The sequence below is a fragment of the Myotis nattereri genome (assembly GCF_964212035.1).
Source record: "Myotis nattereri genome assembly, chromosome: 7".
Lineage (NCBI taxonomy): Eukaryota > Metazoa > Chordata > Mammalia > Chiroptera > Vespertilionidae > Myotis > Myotis nattereri.
Window position 1 is genome coordinate 19,663,592 of NC_138082.1, and position 19,435 is coordinate 19,683,026.

Genomic DNA, 19,435 nt, shown 5'->3' on the forward strand with positions numbered 1-19,435 from the left:
ATACCCCCAACAATGAATGATAACAATTTTGAAAAAAAGAAAAAAAAAGAAAATTAACTTGACTTTAAGATATTGCCTTAAGGCTCGCTCTCTCTCTCTCTCTCTCTCTCTCTCTATAGAATGTCTGCACTCCCCCGCCCCCCCTTCTTGCTTGATGGCAAATACCTTTGCTTCTCTCTCCCCAAAGCTCCAAAGGCCCTTTTTTTGCATCTGTAACTTGTTTCCTGAGCCCACACAGCCCAGCTGGCTCACTTTTTCTACCTCTGTGACTTTCTAAATAAACTTTCACTCGTATTTGAAAAAAAAACAACAATATTGCCTTAAGATCTTCATTTCACAAGTATTTTATATAAAAACAAAAACAAGGGCTAAAAGGATATTTAAAAAATAATTTAAGCCAATCTCTCTCTTGGTGTGCACAGTGAACAAAACCACCAAGGTGGGTCTCATCATTTAAGATGTCCACACCATTAAGCAGGACTATGCATGGAAAAACAGAAATGCACTTATTCGAAAAATTCTATTGTGGAGGGAGTAACAGTCGTGAGCCCTGAATTCACAAATGGGGAAACTTTAACATAAAGTGGGCCTCCTATTTTTTTCTGGTGCATGTGAGATGCTGCAATTCTTACCCGGGCCTGCAGTTTTCGTTTTTGTTGGTCCCAGGCCATTTTTGGGAACAGTGGTGACTCTGTAACCAGTGACAGGGGAGCTTGATGGCAGCCACCTGACACTGATGCTATTGTCCTGAACATCAGTGACATGCATCTGTGATGGTTTGTCAATTTCTACAAAAAAAAAAAAAAAAAAAGAGGAGAAACCAATGAAGCCACAGCCCATGCAACAAGACTGGACAAGTCCTTGTCTCCAGTTCTGCTACATACAGGATAATCTCATACTATGATTAACGACTCCCAAGTTTTTCTTTTGTAGAAACAGAGATAACTTTTGGGAGGTGAGGTGAGCACCTTGATACCATTACCTATTTTCAAGATGGCTGCTTCATTCACACAAAAACTACATTCTAACTTAGGTGTTTACCTTCTTACCATATCAGCTCATTCATTCATTCATTAAACGCCTTCTATGTCTGTCTCTATTGTAGGCATGTGGAATACATCAATTAACAAAACAGACAAAAATCCCTGCCCTTGTGGGTATTTCCTTGTACATTTTGTTTAAAACTGTTGGCAGTAGGTGTTCTCTTCATCCCAGAGGCATCAATACCTGTCCGGTAATCAATGGAAACTGGCTTGCTGCTTGCCGGGCTGTCCCCCCGGCCTGTGACAGCATACACAGTGATGGTGTAATCTACTCCAGGTTTAAGGCCCTTGATTTCTGCTGTAGACTTGCTCCCAGGCACAGTGAACTCCTGGACGGGGCTGTGTCCTCCTGTTTGAAAAGAAGTTAGTAAAAGTGTGAGTGGCTGAGAGATACTTGGGGATTGCTGAGTTACTGCATTAACGTATTGAGAGCAGCCTGCAAGTGACCCTTTAAAAAAGTGCTCTTAATAGGGCTTGAACAAAAAAGTCAGAATTGTAGATTAACATGAGAAGGGAGAAGAAGGTAAGTCCTCAACCCAGGATTGCATAAGCTGTGTTCCTTTTTCAAAATTTTAATAGAATATATTCATGTAAAATAACATTTTTTAAATACAAACAAGTAAAAAGAAAAATACAAATCGCTTATCATTTCACTGCTGATAATAGGTATGTGAACTTGCAATCCTTTCTTCCTCAACTCTACTATTCCCCTTTTAGGACTATACAAACAACTTCTTATCTTGATTTTGCTATCAATTATTTCATGCATATTTTCCACATATTCTTGGAAAAGACAAGGCTCCATTGAATGAACTTGCCAAGCTTTCTTTGATTATGTGTTCACCGTTGGGCTTTCAGATTGCCCACAACAGGATCTGACTTGATTAGAGGGTGAAATAGCATTTGACTAACGCACCTGTTTCTCCATAGGTGATCCTGTAATATCTCACTGTGACAGCGGGAGCTTCCCAGCTGATCAGTAGGCTGGTGGGGTTTGTGGCAATAATTTCCAGGTCCCTTGGAACATCAGACACTAGAAAAAGCAAGGGAAAGTTCTCACGTCCGTAACTTTCACACAATGCCCAGATTCACTCTTGGCTCATTTTCCAGATAATTGTGAGTTTTTTATATAACAGTGTAAATAACATACAAAATTAGCAAAATTAAAAATTATGAACAAGGTAAGGGGTTAAAGAGTCAATTCAAATTCTGATAAAAATGATTATTTCAAATTTATTGAATGGATTCCCTCCCCACCCCCACCCCCCGCCCCCCCGCCAACTTTCTTTCCTGAAAAATTTTAAAACAACAAAAAAAGCCACAGGAATAATATAATGAACACCCATATCCCCTTCCTTTAGGTATCTAACAATTGATAACATTTGCACCCCTCCCCCTGTCTTTTTGTTAATCCATTTGAGACTAGGGTACAAATATCATGATAATACTCCCTTAAGTATTTCAGCATCTATCAAGAACTTTGACACTATTACATTAAAATAATCATGATTTTAAGAGAACTTTGAGTGTTTTCTGTATTTTGAATAAGACTGCAGTTATTAAAAATGCATAAATACCCAAATCAGGTGAGACATTTCTTAGAATAAAAAAAGTATCTTCTCTCATATACTCTAAGATGGAGATTTTTCTCCATATATTCTGTCACTTCCCTATGTCTCATAACCATGATCTAATTTTTAAGAGATGATGACTCAGACAACACCAACCTATTTCACAGAAGATATCACTTGCTTAGGAAAGCCCTTTGAATTTCTTTGAAGACCAGAAAACAAGTTACCTGTTGATTGCTGACCAACCAATGAGGGACTTTCCTCTCTGCCATTGAGTGCAACAATGCTGACCACATATTCTGTGCCCGGATTGAGGTTGGTGAGGGTGATGGAATTTCGAGTCGGGGGCACTCGATCTTCTCGAGGTCTCCCACCAGCATGTTCAGGATGATGGCGAATCCTGTAGCCAGTGATGGTGGCTCGAGGAGCAATCCAATGCACCGTGAAAGAGTTGGCAGTGATTTCAGAAAAGTCAATGCCAGTTGGGGAATCAAGACCTGTTTTTCCCACCCAGGGGAAAAAGAGAGATGGGGCGGGGAACACCACCAGATTAGGAAGTGAGAAAATAGTGGAAAGTAACATACAGCTGATGTTTCTGTTTGTTTTTTTCATTAATACAAGGAATTGCCATAAACTCAGGTTATGATGGACTGATTCTAAACCACATATAAACTTCAAAATCATAAACTGACTCAGTTCAAAATGGCCAACTCAAGCATTCTTTTCTTTGTTCTTTTGCTAAGCGTTCCAAGTATCATTACAGGATGTTTCTACATGCTATTGAAGAAAAGGTGTTTAATATATTCTAGGAATTGTTATTTTTAAGTGTTTCAGTGTTCAGTAGTCTGTGTTTCTATCCTATAAGTGAATCTCTGAAAGTGAGAAGGTCTTCCCACTCCTGAGTTAAGTGTTTGGCTCTCAAAGAAGCTTTCTACACTCAAGAGGGAACTGATATGTCAACAGATGATGATGATGCCTAATATGAAAGTTTCTGAAACTAAGACATTATTCTAGACAAGTTACAATGCAAGTAATTCCTCATGAATCGGAATTTAGTGCAGTGCAGAAAAACCAGAGAGAATTTGGAGTTTATCTCAAATTCAAATCATGTAACCTCTCTGGGACTTCTAACAAATTCTATTTCAGTTAAAACATTTACTTATTCTATTCGGTAACATACTCAAACCAAATTGAGATATCACAACACCTTTTTGGAAGCAAGTGGGCTGTAATGAATTAATTAGTGGATATATTGCATTGCACTTTTTTAAAGGGAAAAATTAAAAGAAATACCTTTAAGAAAGGACATCACGTTATGGGATTCAATTCAACTTCGTTTTTACAGTAAATGAAGATTTAATAAAGTAGAAAAAAAGAGATAAACTTGTTGACTTAGTAAAAGAGGGAAAATATGACAATGACAGTGTTGGGTCAACCATTAGACAGAGCTCGCTAAAGAGAAGGAATGTTTATCATCCCTAAATAATAGACATTATGAGATATTCTTCTTGGGAGAATTTTTAAAAAGATAGACAACAAAGTTTCTGGACTAATTTCAGTCTTCTCTGGAAACAGAGAGTAGAATCTTAGTGACAGGAAGTCAGGGTAATAGTTGAATAAGGCGTCTTTTAATTTTCAAGACCAGTGATCACAAAGTAATGACAAGGCTACGAGCACCACCATCACCACCACAACAGATGGAGACGTATTTTTAGAAGGACGATTCCATTTTTGTTATTTAAAATTAGTAGGCGAATGCTACTTGATAAGCATATTGCCAACATGACTCACCTGTTCTCTGTCTTCCTCTGAGAGGTGTGCTCTCGTGTTGTTCATAAACACTGGAGACGCTGACCAAATATTCTGTGCCAGGCAGGAGATCTGAAGAGGTAAGTGGGACTTACTTTAAAACTGCCCTTGAAAGCATCAAAAACCTAAGCACCCCTGGGACTATTTCGCCTTACAAAATATCCAAGAGTCTGGTCCTGCAGCCTACTTATTCCTAAGTGAATGTGGGTGGCTACCCGGAGATGGGCTGTAACTGGGTGATAAGGAAAGGTCACCTTGCCCTGTAGCATCTCTAAACCCTGGCCTCTGTTCCTCCTCTATGCATGTGACTCAGCCCGATCTGCAATAAGATGGAGTTGCTGTAGCATAGTAATATTTCTATCACCCACTTAATAGTACGTCTGTTGGGGTCATGTGCTGACAATGACCTTGGCACTGTGGATTATCATTTACTCCTCAGAACAACCCAGTGAGGTAGTCTGCTAGTTTTTAAAAGCAGCTGTATGGCCATATAATAAACTGCATATATTTTAAATGTACAGTTTGACAGGCTTTGACATATGTATACACTTGTGAAACCATCACCACATTAAAGAACAAATCCGTTACCTCCAAAAGATTGGTTTACAATTATTCCCACTTTACAAATAAGAAAACTGAGGCATAAAGTTATCTCCTTTGATATACTTGCCCAAGATCCTACAGGAGTTGACCCAGACCATGACCCATGGTCTTAACAATTAACCTTTACTGGAAGAGTCATACCCCAAAGGGAAAGTGATTGGTTCTGCCATACTAAGGTAAGAGCAGACACTTAATTTTTTTTTTTTTTTTTTTTTTTTTTTTAGAGACGGGGTCTTGCTATGTTGCCCAGGCTGGCGTGCAGTGGCTATTCACAGGCGCGATCCCACTACTGATCAGCATGGGAGCTTTGACCTGCTCCGCTCCGACCTGACGACCTGGGCCAGTTCACTCCTCCTTAGGCAACCTGGTGGCCCCCCGCTACTGGGAGGTCACCATATTGATGCCGAACTTAGTGCGGACACCCGATCGGCATAGCGCACTACAGCCCAGAACTCCTGGGCTCAAGCGATCCTCCAGCCTCAGCCTCCCGAGTAGCAGCGGCTACAGGTGCGCACCACTGCACTCAGCTTAAAAAATTTAAATATACATTCCTGGATAGCTTCCTATTTTGAGGAATAAAGGTACAGAGTAAGGTTTCTAACCATTGACCTCCTACTCAAAAATCCCCATTCCCCTCATATCATCTTCCCTTCAGCCTTTCTGCAGAGGTCCCTGATGGAGCTTAGACTCCACTTTCCTCTTTTCTGCTTGGCCAGGGGCAATTTACTTAAACACTGGGCACCTGCATTGCTTCATCTGTAAAACAGGATATAATGGCTACTCGAGGGCAGCGGTAGCCAACCTTTCGGACCTCACAGACCACTGGTTGGCGACCGCTGCTCCAAAGGTTTCTTTAAACCAGCAGTTGCCAACCTTTTGGAATTCACGGACCACCAGGGGTCCACGGACCACCGGTTGGCAACTGCTGCTCTAGGGGGAAATGGCTACTTTGAGATCTAGAGTAGAATGAGGTCTTAGAACACAGGATGGACATGTGACAGATCTGTGGCTATGATGGGGGCAGATGGTGGTCCTGAAGCAGGGCTTCTGCAGTGGGTGAAGTTATAGCTACTGATCACAGGGTGCTCCAGATGGAAACAACCTTCCCGCTGATAGGTAGATACAGGGATGCTCTTGCCCTCAGCCACAAATGAGAAACCAAAACTACGGTCATACTATGTCTGAAACATAGAGAATGTTTTTAGACCACCGTTTGGTAATGGACCTAAATATGAACTATTTCTGTCTTATGTCTTAACTTTGGCTGTTCTTATGTATGTCTTTTAACTAGTACAGTGAAAATGCTGAAAAACAACATTGACTTGAAACACAGCACCATGTTGCAGCCCACTTATATTTTCTTTAATAAACGATATCTATTTCAAAAGAGTAGGAACTGGAAAGAGGCAATTTCCATAAATGGTTGTTGTTGTTTATTTTCATGTCAGTTGTTTTCTAAGTCCTTAGCCTTAAGAGAAATCCCGCCAACAGATTCTTTCTGAAGTACAAATCAAACTGGCTCTTTCTTCAAAGAGCATCCTGATCTATCCTGAGTAACCAGTCACTGTTTCCATGTTTTCAGATGCTAAACAGATTGCCTGCTGACACGTGGGAAAAAAAGAGATAATAAAATAGATACAGGGACATTATTCTCAATTTTCATTTTCTCTCCAAACATTCAAATTTAGTCATGTAATTTCTTCTGACATACATTATTTCAATGTGCTTATTTGGAAGCAGAGCATGTTTGAAGTCTTTGAACTTCATTGCTGGTATTTTCCACTATGATTTTTTTAAAGTTGTAGATATGAAAGATGTATTAAAATAACAATAAACATGACATCTTTCAAAATTTACAAAGTCTCAGGTCAGATTTGGAGTTTAGTTTGTACTTCTATTATAGCTGTTTTGATCTTATTTGCTCCCATCTGAGAAGTCAGAATTCTTTCCTTATGCTTGGTATTTATTGAACAGATACATTTGACCTCTTACTTGTCAAGACCACTGCGTTGTCTGATGGAGAAATGGACAACTCGGCAACATCCTCCTCATTTTTCACAGGTGAGTAACGCACCAGGAAGTTGGTCAATTCAATGGATGGAGGCGGGGCCCACGTGACACGAATAGTGTCTGGACCAACATTGGTGAATCGCAGGTCAGTGGGAGGAGGGACAGCTGGTTTCAAATAAGAAGGAAGACTAAATTAATATCATTTTAAAATGAAAGGTAACAGAAATAGCTGGAAAGGTAAAAACAGTATTTCATGCATAAAGGAAACAAGTCATCATCATGCATAGTCTAATCTAAATCTAATCTAAATGAGAGTAAACTATAGTTGACCCTTGAACAAAACAGGTTTGAACTGTGTGGGTCTGTCTGGATTTTTAAAAATACTGTAAATGTATTTTTTGTTCTTTATAATTTTCTTAACATTTTCTTTTCTCTAGCGTACTTAACTGTAAGAATATAGTATATAATTTGTATAACATACAAAATATGTGTTAATTGACTGTTTATGTTATTAGTAAGGTTTCCAGTCAACAGTAGGCTATTAGTAATAAAGTTTTAGGGGTATCAAAAGTTATACATAGATTTTCAACTGCGTGGCAGTCAGTGATCCTAATCCCCATATTGTTTAAGGGTCAATTGTACTGTTAAAAATAAAACACTACACTTCGTACTGTTAGGCCCCTTTAACCTTTCTGCCATCAATATATCTTAAACAATAATTTTAACTGACATCCAAATATGTTGCTTTTACGTACATTATTAACATCACTGAAGATTATTTTATCCCAGGCTGAAGAGGCTCAAGTTGCCACACAGCAAAGAGAAACACAGCGGTACTTTCCAAAGAAACACATGCACACAGACAAAAAGAAGACAGGGTCCTAGATGCCCCCAGACACGAGAGGACGAGAGCTACAATTCCATTCCGTGACTACTACCTACAAGTGAAGAGGGTTCATGCAAATTGGTTCTCAGCATGTTCCTTACCATGCAGGGCAGAGAACGTGTATAATGTTGCATGCTCGTCCCAGACTGAGGTTAAAGAGGAGTTTCTTTACCTCGCCACAGCAATAGAACTTAGAGTGTGCCAAAGTTTTGTTTTGTTTTTCTACCTCAAAACAACCCCTTTCCACTCTACCCTAAATTTCAATGGGCTTTTAGTCAGCTCCAAAGAAGGAACATGGTAGAGTTGATCAAAGAGTAGAAGGAAGCACATTTTGGAAGTACTTTCTTATTAATAACTGGTGCTCATGATACACTGTGGCACTCATGTTAGATCATTTGACAAATCACAGGTCTGCAAATTCAATTAATCTTTGCCATTTTGTATTTGTAGATCCGATATCTACATTTTGTTAGCTTTATACATATTTGTGCTTTGAATGAAAGTCTACTTAAGACTGCTTGATTATGTCTTCACCCAATCAGTTTAGCATCTGCATTGGATTCCTTACTCCCCAAACCACCTTCTCTTAATCTTTGGCAAATTGCTGGCTTTCCCATGAAAACATCCATATTTAACCAGTGACTGGTGGCAGCATGCAACACCATCCGTGTCTCAAACACAGAAGTTTTCAACATTCACCCGTTTGCTGTGTCAGTGTAGTAGGGGCACTCTCTCCGCCATTAATGAGAGTGATAACGCTGATGTCATAGTCAATGCCCGGCTCCAGCCCTGTAACTGTGTAGTATCCTACTGAGGAGTCCACAAAATCTTCAAATATGGGGATACCTTCTCCTGCCGCAACTACTGTGATGCGGTACCCAATAATGGTGGAAGAGTTTAACGGGGTCCACCGCAGGCCGATGCTTGAATCGGTTATATCAACAAAGCTTAGGTCAGTGAGTTGGGGCACCTCTATTGAGTTACAAAGCAAAAGGGGGAGGGAGGGGGGCAAAAGGAAAATAGAGGCAAAAAAGAGGAAAAAATAAAGCAGTGTACATCAGGTCACTAGTAGTAAAATTGACGGAATGTTAAAGCAATGATGGTAGTATGCAGTCTGTTCCAAATTATCTGAAATATTCCTGAGCATCCTGAATAGTTTGCTTCCCTGTGAGAATCAAATTACACTAATCTTAGGGATTCTCTTGAATTTTAAAAATGTCTCTAAACAGTACAATTGGAACTTCTCAGGCTCCTAAAAATTATAGGCCTGTTTAGGATGTCAAAACCATCCGTAGGATCTGGACATAATACCTGTAGTATCAGCAATGTTGTCTTAAAAATCCAAAATTTTTTTAGTAGGAAAATAAAGCTTGCAGGAAGATTTGTTTAAAAATTTGATTGATGAGTTTTTTCATTTTCTCCCCATACAAAAACTCATGACAAGATATGGCCATAATGTTAACACATTATGAATATATGGTGTGAAATGTGCCATCTAAAAGCAGAGTCAGGTGGAAGACAGACTGGCCTGAGTCCAAGGCCAGTGCCAATATTGTGTTTAATTCATAACCAAAGTTATTTAATTAGCACTACTAAAAGCATTCTACCAAAATGCGCGAAGGGGAACACAACCTGTCCGCTTTCATCTGTCACAGTCCCATTTTGGACAAACAACGAGCCTATCCCTGGATAGGTCTTTTCAGATCTGTGTTTCAATCCACAAGAAAGAATGCCTTGAAGGTGTGGTCTTTCTTTTTCTTTTTCTTTTTTTTTTTCAATTTTTTAAAAAAGAAGGATTTGAAACAAAAAGAATTGGATGTGTCTATCAGGTGCTATTTCAGTGCTTACATATGGAGACAGGTACTATTTTACAGCCAGCAGCTGACAATTGGACTGTGAGACCAGGCACAAATGGACTGAGGGGATGCATTTACCATATTACTTTTAGCCTGTCAGTACTGAGTACAGACACGTGACATCATTTTAGTAATATTTCCACGTGAGCAGACAGAGTTAATGCCACGGTTGCCACTCCATTACATACTCATCGCAACAGACAGCTTCCCAGTGAAGCAGGCAGTGAGCAGTGTTAACAGCAAGCATTTGTCCAAATTGTTGCTTTGACTTCTCGGTTTTGAAGAGTGCGGTTGGGAGGTCAGCATTCAATCCCACCTCTATCTGACACACTCAACCACTTGGGGATTAAGATGTTAATCCCCACTCTTACTGCAGCTGCCATTCTGAGGATAACAGCTTATTTTTCCATTACCTGGGATGATGGTATCAGAGATAGGGACACTTTCCTTGTCATCTTTGACAGTGTAAACACTGACATTGTACTCCAGGCCAGGACTCAGGTTTTCAAAAGTGCAGGAACTCTGATCTGCATGGACCACTTCTTCCAAAGAATATCCCTGCTGGCCATTCGTTGGGGTGGTGGTGATTCTATAACCACTGATGTCTGCAGAAAACAGAAAGGAGTAAGTTAGTGACTGCAGGAAGGATTTGCAACGCAGAGCATTTGAAACCAGAATCCAATGATGAACCCCCAAAGGGGAATGGGGAAAGGACTTGGCATTTATTAAGGATTTACTGTCATTAGTGCTTACAACAACCCTTTGAGGCAGGCAATAATATCCTTGGTTTAAAGAAAACCTTGGAATGGGAAAGTGATTACCAAAGGCTTTCCTGCCTCAAAATTGTACCCTGATTGTCCTTACTGGATCATCTGCATGACGCCTGAGGAATATTCCATTTTACCTGCTTAGTATGAAATGGCTCTCAACCCTAGGCACATTCCCCAAAGCAGGCTCTCCTAACGTACAAAGTCTAACTATGGAATTTACAGGAAGGGAATAGGAAAGGAGAAAAAGTGGGAGAAAGAAGTGAAAGAATATTAATTGATGAAGATTTCAGGAATCATAGAAGTTAGGCAATAAGAGGGTTGAGGGGGAAGAGATATTAAAATTAAAACAGTGATGACTAGCGATCTATAGGGACAGACTAAAGTAAACGAGAAAGTATATTTAGGTTAAACTTAATAAAGGGCAAGGAAATGATGGCATATTTTGCCATTAGAAACAGGATGAAAACAAAAGTAGAGACAAGGAAATCCAACCAGATGGGAAATACATGCGGCGGTCATTGCATTTGCTAGTGACCATCTAGACAGGCAGGCGAGGCCATCCATTAAGACTAAATATTAAGGACCTAGCTTTTGACATGCATGAAATTTGCCAACTTATTTTCAAATTCAGTCACTTGGCTGGAAATAGCATAACTCTGGCTTAAACAAAGTTTCCACAGATAATGAAATCTTCACCAGAATCACTCTATTTCAGAGGGAGATTAAAAAAGATAGGTTGAGCTAGTTTTATTCTGTGTGATTGTACACATTGATCAGATAATTAGAGGTAATTCTCTTAGTTTTATGCTTAAGCAAATGTAAAAACTATTTCTAAAATCAGAATTAGTAAATCAGAAATAATAAACTAAATATGGCCCTTAAAGTAACAAGTGTAATAGTTATGGGTGAAATCAATGTGAGTTGGAACTTCTGTTTTTGTTTAATTTAGAATTTTCTCATTTATGACTATCCCGATATCTCAACAGTGATTCTCTTAATATACCCAATATTAACTAATACAATTACATTTTGGGTAACATTTCTCATTTTTAAAGAGACTTTCACATGGGCTTGGCAAAGGTCAGGAATATTAAAATCTCTCCTGTCATAGTCACAGTACATACATCATGCTACTTGAACATTACTATAGCTAAAAATATTTCACGATAAGTTTCAATATGTGTGGTCAAGGAGTTTAAACAAAAGCTACATTCAAAGTTTTAAAAATAGTGATGGAACTCCATGAAAGCAATTCCTTGGTACTGACTATACATAAAAAAACACACAAACAATTAGGTTCCAAATATGTGATGCTGGGTGTGAGAAAGAGTCTGGAAAACTTTAGTTACAATCCCGATTTTGTAACATTTATAATTTGTGACCATGGGTAGGTCAGTTTTTTCTTAGTCTCAATTTTTCATTCTGCAAAGTGGATCGTTTCTACCTTCCATCACCCTTAGATTTTTGTGGTGCAACTCATGACAAAATATATGCGAAAGTTCGCTGAATAATAAACTTGAACCTGTGATAACTCATAAAAGAATTACACAGTATGATTTCAACTATTTGCTTGGCGATTTTGAATGCCGCTGGGCAAAAGCCACCTTCCAGAATGCTTTTCCACAGCCCTCATGACTCCCTACAGAGCTCAATAGGCACCTGCCTTGTTCTCTTTCCTGTGATTTAAGTAAACATGCAGTTAAACACCCTCCCTGTCACTCTATGATGCATACTCACGTCCTCCCGTGCTTTTTATGGAGGGATAGGTACTTATCATTTTCAACCTGCATTTCTCTGAAAGGACCAGCTTCCACAACCCTTGTCTTGGAAAGGCATTGCTTACACGTGCCCTCTGGTACCTCACAGGCTTACCCGGGGTGGTACTTCTCTCCCAGGAGACCGTCAGCACTCCAGTGTCAGGGTTGGCATCCAGGTGCAAGTTTGTTGGGGGAGATAAAGCTAGAAAAATAATTGAAAATTAAAAGTTAAAGCTAACACAAAACACTTGACCTATGGAATGCTTCCCTCCCTCCCTATGTTTCCTTCCTTCCTTCGATTTTCTCTTTTTGAAAGAATCAGTAAAAATATAGAAGTTGTACTATGAAACCAAGGTGGAAAGCAATTCTCTGACAGAACGTTTTTATGATCAATGATTTTGCAATACTATTGAAATCCTTTCCATCTTACCAGTTCATAAATACTCTTGACATGGAAAGAACACTTCTGATGCCATGGACTATATGGTATAAATTGAACTTGCTACTCGAAATTTAGCAACAGCTAATAATATAAGTAGGGGTAGATCTTTCCCCTATGCCATTATCATATGTAAAAAGTGATATTGGCCTGGCGGGTATGGCTCAGTGGTTGAGTGTCACCTATGAACCAGGTCACCAGTTTAATTGCCAGTCAGGACACATGCCCAGGGTGCAGGCTCAATCCTCAGTAGGACACATGCAGGAGGCAGCCAATCAATGATGTTTCTCTCTCATTGATGTTTCTATCTCTATCCCTCTTCCTTCCTCTCTCTCTCTCTCTCTTAAAAAAAAGGGGGGGGGGGGTAATTGATTTCAGCTATTCTTTGAAAGTGGAACAGTTGTAAACACTTAAAAGAAAAAAGGGCAAAGAACTCCTCTTACGTGTCACCACTTTGTTGACAATGGGTGTGCCTCTCTCTTGCCCGTCTCTGATGACTGAGATGGTGTACACGTACTCCACACCTGGAGTCAGGCCAGACACAACAATGCTTCCTGATTCTGAAGTCACTTCTCGCGGGGCTTCCCCTCCCTGGCTTGGTCGTACCCCCAGCTGGAAGAAGAAAAGCAAAATAAACACCAAGAACAAATCCTTCCAGAGCTGGGTGTCTTCCGAGAGGTTGTGGTTACGTTTCATAGACTGTGAACTCGGGAATGGCACAATGTGCTTTTACTGGGGAATGAGTTGGAGCCTTATCTTAGTTAAAATACTTTAGCTGGGAATTCTCTGTACTGGGGGGCTGGGGTGGGGGAGGTGTCCTCTAAAACTGCACAAAGGTGGTTGTAATAAAAGGCTCCAGGAAAATGTTATTACCTACTATTTTTCTAGATAAATCATCTCCCGGTACAAACCGTAAGTACACACACAGGGGCTTTGGGCCACACAGCAGTTCATTACTATTTTCTTTCACTGGAAGGAATCCCCTAGTTCCTGCTTTAATGAGTTATTACCATTTAGTTGCCAGTTAGGGTACCAGCCCCTGTAACACTCCTTTTGTAGAAGTAGGTTCAGAACTTCAACTGCAGGATCATATGTTACAAAAGCAGAGTTAAAACAAATGTGCCCATAATTTGAAACTCTTTCAAGAGTTTCTTTCAGCCAAACCGGTTTGGCTCAGTGGATAGAGCGTAGGCCTGCGGACTGAAAGGTCCCAGGTTCGATTCCGGTCAAGGGCATGTACCTCGGTTGCGGGCACATCCCCACTGGGGGGCGTGCAGGAGGCAGCTGATCGATCTCTCTCATCGATGTTTCTAACTCTCTATCCTTCTCCCTTCTTCTCTGTAAAAAATCAATAAAATATATTTTTTAAAAAAGAATTTCTTTCAAAAACCTGAGTAATATTGTGTCATCGGTGTCCAACTCTAGAGACATCCTTTGTATGTTAAGGCTTCTGAAAGTCAGAATGACATTATTAAGGGAAATTTATAAGGTAAGCTGGCAATCTTCAAAAAGGGTTTCTCTAAATTTAAGTAGCTTAATCATCAATATGACCATTTGTACAGCTCAAAGAAGAAATGAACATTGGTGTATTTTCTTAAACCAATAATCACGGGGCGTTAGTCTTGATTTCCAATAAATATTTCTCTCTATAAAAATGCAAAAAAAAAAAATTATTTTGAACAACTCATTTGTATTCATCACTCCCCTAATATTATCACTTTAGAGAATATTAATCCATACTAGTATATCTACAGGGAAGACCTTAATCTTAACTTCTATTAAGTGATTCACCCACAGGGGCTTAGAACAAGTTGAGATGAAACCGATTGGATAACAATGTGATTTTTAAATGACTCTGAGTTTAATTGGTCTCTCTAAATGGGCTTTCATGAACTTGTTGACACCCATTTAGAGCAACATCAAATGGAGTTTCCTTTATATTTTTAAATGTAGTTCCCTGGGGGAAAGGATAGAGAAAATAAGATAACAGCAGTGACAGTTACATGCTAATGTTTTATCTTTTGCAAAGCACTTTCTCTGCCTTCGTCCATCTTTCTAGCCAGCGAGACACAAATATTGTTATGCCCTGACAATGTGGTCAGAGAGGTCTGAACAGAAGCAGGTAACAAAACCCCGCCAAAGTGGCTCAGTGGTTGAGCATCGACCTATGAACCAGGAGATCAAGGTTTAATTTCCGTTCAGGGCACATGCCTAGGTTGCGGGCTTGATCTCCAGCGTAGGGTGTGCAGGAGGCAGCCAATCAGTGATTCTCTCTCATCATGATGTTTCTATCTCTCATTCCCTCTCCCTTCCTCTCTGAAATATATATATATATATATATATATATATATATATATATATATATATAATCAAAAACAAACAAACATATATCAAAAACAAACAAACAAAACCAGATCTCCTGACTTTTGAACATCTTGACTTCTGCTGCATCCAGAAACAAGGGGGCACCTCAGGGCTGTATCACAAGAGATGAGAACATCTATGATTTACCTTAAAACCAATCCTGGGAGCAGGCGTCCATGTAATCACAATGGTGGTCTCAGTCACCTCTGTGTTGTAAGGTGGGATGGAGCCCCTGGGCTGCACTGTGAAATGGGATCAATGCACATGTCAAAACCTCGGCCTCACAGGCGGTTGCACAGAATGCAGACAGTGAGTATTTTTATCAAGAGCCTCAGTTTAATGAGCAGCTGGATCCAGAAAACAACACCTGTCCCTTCCCTGGGCGAGGATCTGGAGTCGGTCAGGGCTTCCCAGTCTTCCATGAGTTACCCAAATCATCTGAGCTCTGGCTGAAAGGCAGGTTTGTGTCTTTTCACCATAGTTAGGATTTAAGTTTGAGGGCAATAAATTTCCCGATAGTGTTAGTATGTAAAACTGGTCACTACCAACTAATTATCTTTCTGGCTCTTAACTCTTTGTACACCATAAGCATATATAGCCGCAAACCTCACATATCAACTCTGCTCACCCAATTTTAAAATCAGGCTTATTAGTGACATCTCTGGGTTTGTAAAGAAAATTATGGTAACTTAAATTTGTAAATATCCCAGCACATATGGAAGAAATGGGGATGGTTTCCATTTTGGATGCATGGCAGTTAACTGGTTAATCACTAATTTGAGAACAATGTTAAATTTTAGATGGTGATCTAAAAACAGCTTTGTGCTGAATTACTCCATGAGGATGGCTAATTATTTTTGGTTGCAGTAAGGATGCCATTAGAAAGTTAAACAAAACTGGCCACCATGGATACACTTATAAATTCTAGAGTCCTTAAATACTAGTATGTGAGCATTCAGAATAACAATACTGCAGATATTTAATACTCTGCCACTGGAATCAGGGATCATCACAGAAGCTTACTCACACAGTCTAGCATTCTGAAACCACTGTTATTTCTCAGTGAAAGTATTACTTTAAAAAGAAAAGAAAAGAAAAGAAAAGGAAAAAGGAAAAGAGGAGTGCAGAAAGTTAAGACAGACATTTGTAATAGTCCTAGAGATCTTCTTATAAATGTAGATTTCTAAAGTAGAATGGGCTGAACTGGTAACTGGCTGCTCTGGGAAAGGTGAGGCCTCAGAAACCAAGTCATCTGAGTGAGTGAGTCAAATTCAAGGATTTTAAGTGTGTTAATGGTCCTGGTCACGTGTTTGGGTCCTAGTTTACAGTTGCTGCCTCTTTACCTCCCAGCCAAATCTGTGCCTACTGGAGGAATAAAAGCTATTAAATGACTTTATACTAAATTATGAAGGGCTGGCGAGGCCAAGTGTTTCCCTCCAGAACTATACGTTTATACGGGGACTGAGAAGTGCCCGTCTCCACTCAGCTTCAGTCAATTATTTTGCCTTTGTCTTGTGGGAATTCAGACCCGCTATTACAATTTTTTCTTCTTTTTTATTTTTCCAGTTTGGATTTCAATGTGCAATTTTTTAAAAGTATGTTTTTAAAATATTGTGTGTGTGTGTGTGGGGGAAATAAATTGTGTGTGGGCCACTCTGCAGTGACTATTCTAATGGCTCACTACATATAGCGAGCTTTCTGAAGTATGCTATTATTTTGATGGCATCTGGGGAGAGAAGGGGGCGGGGAACTAGGGTGAGTGACCCGTGATCCCTTTCCAGTGTCTCTTAAATCTTACCCCACTTAAGCTGCTGCTGACTTGGCCAAAATGCCACAGCCAGCCCCGTGTGACTAGGTTCATGGCCACAAGAAACGATTCGGTCAGCAGTCAGCTTCTTTCACTGAACATCTGTGAAAGCCACAACTTTTTCAAATTACATTCTCCTCAACTGCCTTGGGCTTTACGATTGGGAATTTCCTATTGCCTGAGCCAGCCAGCAAGAAGCTCCTCGGATTGGAGATGATGCTCTCAGCCTGGGAAGACCATTACAGGAAAATCTCCAAACCACAAACCTACAAACTGATGTCAAACAAAGGATGTGACTGTAAGTCGGAGCCATGGCTCTGGCAGGTCTTGTTAGGTGAAGAACAGCCTGGCTGTTAAAGGAATGAATTTACCGGATTTATAAAGGAGTAAACGGAATCCCCCCCCCTCCCCCCCAGAGTCACCTCCCCCACCCCCACAGTTGCTCTTAAAAAATTAGCAAAACCTAGCAAAGTTATTCCCAAGGTTCAGCTTAGTAAGACAGTAAAAAGTTACAGAAATTTAAAGCAATTTCAAAAATTTGCAAGCCCTGCTGATGTTTATAGCCGCAGAGAGTACTGGAAGTTCAACAAAAGTTGTAAAACTCCCTGCTTACGTGGGTTTTTTAAAAAACTAAGCTTGTTTGGGCTGTTTGCATCATTTTTTCCTCAGCCAATCATTTATTAAATACTTAAAAAATATATACTATGGCCGAAACCGGTTTGGCTCAGTGGATAGAGCGTCGGCCTGCGGACTGAAAGGTCCCAGGTTCGATTCCGGTCAAGGGCATGTACCTGGGTTGCAGGCATATCCCCAGTAGGAGATGTGCAGGAGGCAGCTGATTGATGTTTCTCTCTCATCGATGTTTCTAACTCTCTATCTCTTTCCCTTCCTCTTTGTAAAAAATCAATAAAATATATTTAAAAAAATATATACTATGTACAAGGTACTATGGTAACCTCTAGCTAGTAAAATTAATCTTGATAATATGTAAATATATTGTACAGAGCAAAAAATAACACGTCCTATATATCAAAGTCTCCTAACAGGTTTAAAATAGCCCATCTTGACCCATCCTACCCCACTCAATTATTGTTAGTATCATTAAAAATCCTTTTTCTTTTATAGGCACCCTATCCAATGAAAGAAACCACATGAAATGCATCTTATGTGTAGGAGTAAAAATGATAACTATATAATTCTACATTTACTAATATATTTATATAATTGCGGAATCATATGTAGTCAGAAAAAGACTACATCTACTGAGCCCTTTATTGCCATTGCAGTGAAGGCATCTATATGAAACCTATAGTTATAAGAATATCAAGACACTGGTTTCATGTTCATAGATTTTAGGGTATCTCAGTAACATGTAATATAAAATAGCAAAATTTTAAGGCAAACTTACAAATAAAACGTGGATTTTACTTGCTGATGAACAGCAATTACTTAAGTAGAAGCCTTCACTAGCCAAACTCCATACACTAAATTTAAATGGAAGTAAATTTTTGGTAAATTATAAATTTCTATAGGGAAATATTTATAGACAATTTCTTTGGGAGATAAATTCCATAGTTGCTTTTAAACTAAACTTATATTCACTTTGAATGTTTTTTAACATCTATATTTTTAGTAAGAGAAAATTTGTTGAGAGCTTTATGAAAACGGCAAGCTAGTTCATAGTTGCATATATATATATATGCTAAAAAAAAGTGTTATGTTAGGTGCTCTTATAATTCAAAATGTCAACTTAAAAATAAATAATGCTCAGCTAGAAATAAAGGCTCTCATAATTCTTTGTAGTTTGAATGAGAATGTGTTTAGTAGAAGTCAGTTTATGAAGACAGGCTTTCATTGTGAAATGAAAGAGATTTAAGGCCACTTTTCTGTAAATTGACCTAAAGGACAGACCAAAAATTACTGTCAGAATTTTTCCTTCTGTGGAATTTCAAGAGAAATTTAAGAAAGATTAAATTCTTTTTTAAAAAAGCTATTCTGTTCTGCAGGAGCACTCTGATCTGCTGCAGCAACACTTGCAAAGAAATCATTTCCTTGCTTTTGTTCTGTTGGTGACTGTTCACTCGGTAGATATTTTTATCCTACACTTACTGCTGTCATTCGATACCCAAAGTAGTAGCATGTAGACATAGGTGCTGATCTTCTCTTGCCTTAACCAGTACTTGGTAAATTCACTTACTACAATAGGATTCAATTTTCAAATAAGTGGGTGCTTTAAACCATGTTACTCCATGTTAGTCCTGGAGCAAATAAAGAGCCTGGCAACATATGTAACTTAACACATTGTTTCTCTCGTCAAGAAAATTTTGCCTCAAAAAATTATCAACTGGACTCAACAGTGTGCTTCATGATTTACATTCCGGCACAAGCTCCTTACTGTCCAGTCACAAACAGTTCAAGGACCAGCAGCTGGTTCATGGACCACATGATGAGTAGCACTACTTTAAATCTTTAAAAAAATTATTTTAAATTTATTTCTTGCCCTGGCCGGTGTGGCTCAGT

The 19,435-nt window shown here is 39.3% G+C and overlaps 1 protein-coding gene across 1 annotated transcript in view; it reads right to left on the reverse strand.

Moving 5' to 3' along the window:
- Positions 1-19,435, reverse strand: part of FN1 (fibronectin 1) — a gene marked incomplete at its 5' end in the record, with an annotated part of 65,813 nt that overhangs the window by 18,232 nt on the left and 28,146 nt on the right. Inside the window, 11 exons of the mRNA XM_081095997.1 lie at positions 633-788; positions 1,228-1,392; positions 1,960-2,076; positions 2,842-3,111; positions 4,406-4,495; positions 7,019-7,201; positions 8,622-8,894; positions 10,192-10,383; positions 12,421-12,507; positions 13,188-13,356; positions 15,256-15,350. Of these exons, the coding sequence (XP_080952123.1) occupies positions 633-788; positions 1,228-1,392; positions 1,960-2,076; positions 2,842-3,111; positions 4,406-4,495; positions 7,019-7,201; positions 8,622-8,894; positions 10,192-10,383; positions 12,421-12,507; positions 13,188-13,356; positions 15,256-15,350 (1,797 nt within the window). The remainder of the gene's footprint in view (positions 1-632; positions 789-1,227; positions 1,393-1,959; positions 2,077-2,841; positions 3,112-4,405; positions 4,496-7,018; positions 7,202-8,621; positions 8,895-10,191; positions 10,384-12,420; positions 12,508-13,187; positions 13,357-15,255; positions 15,351-19,435) is intronic.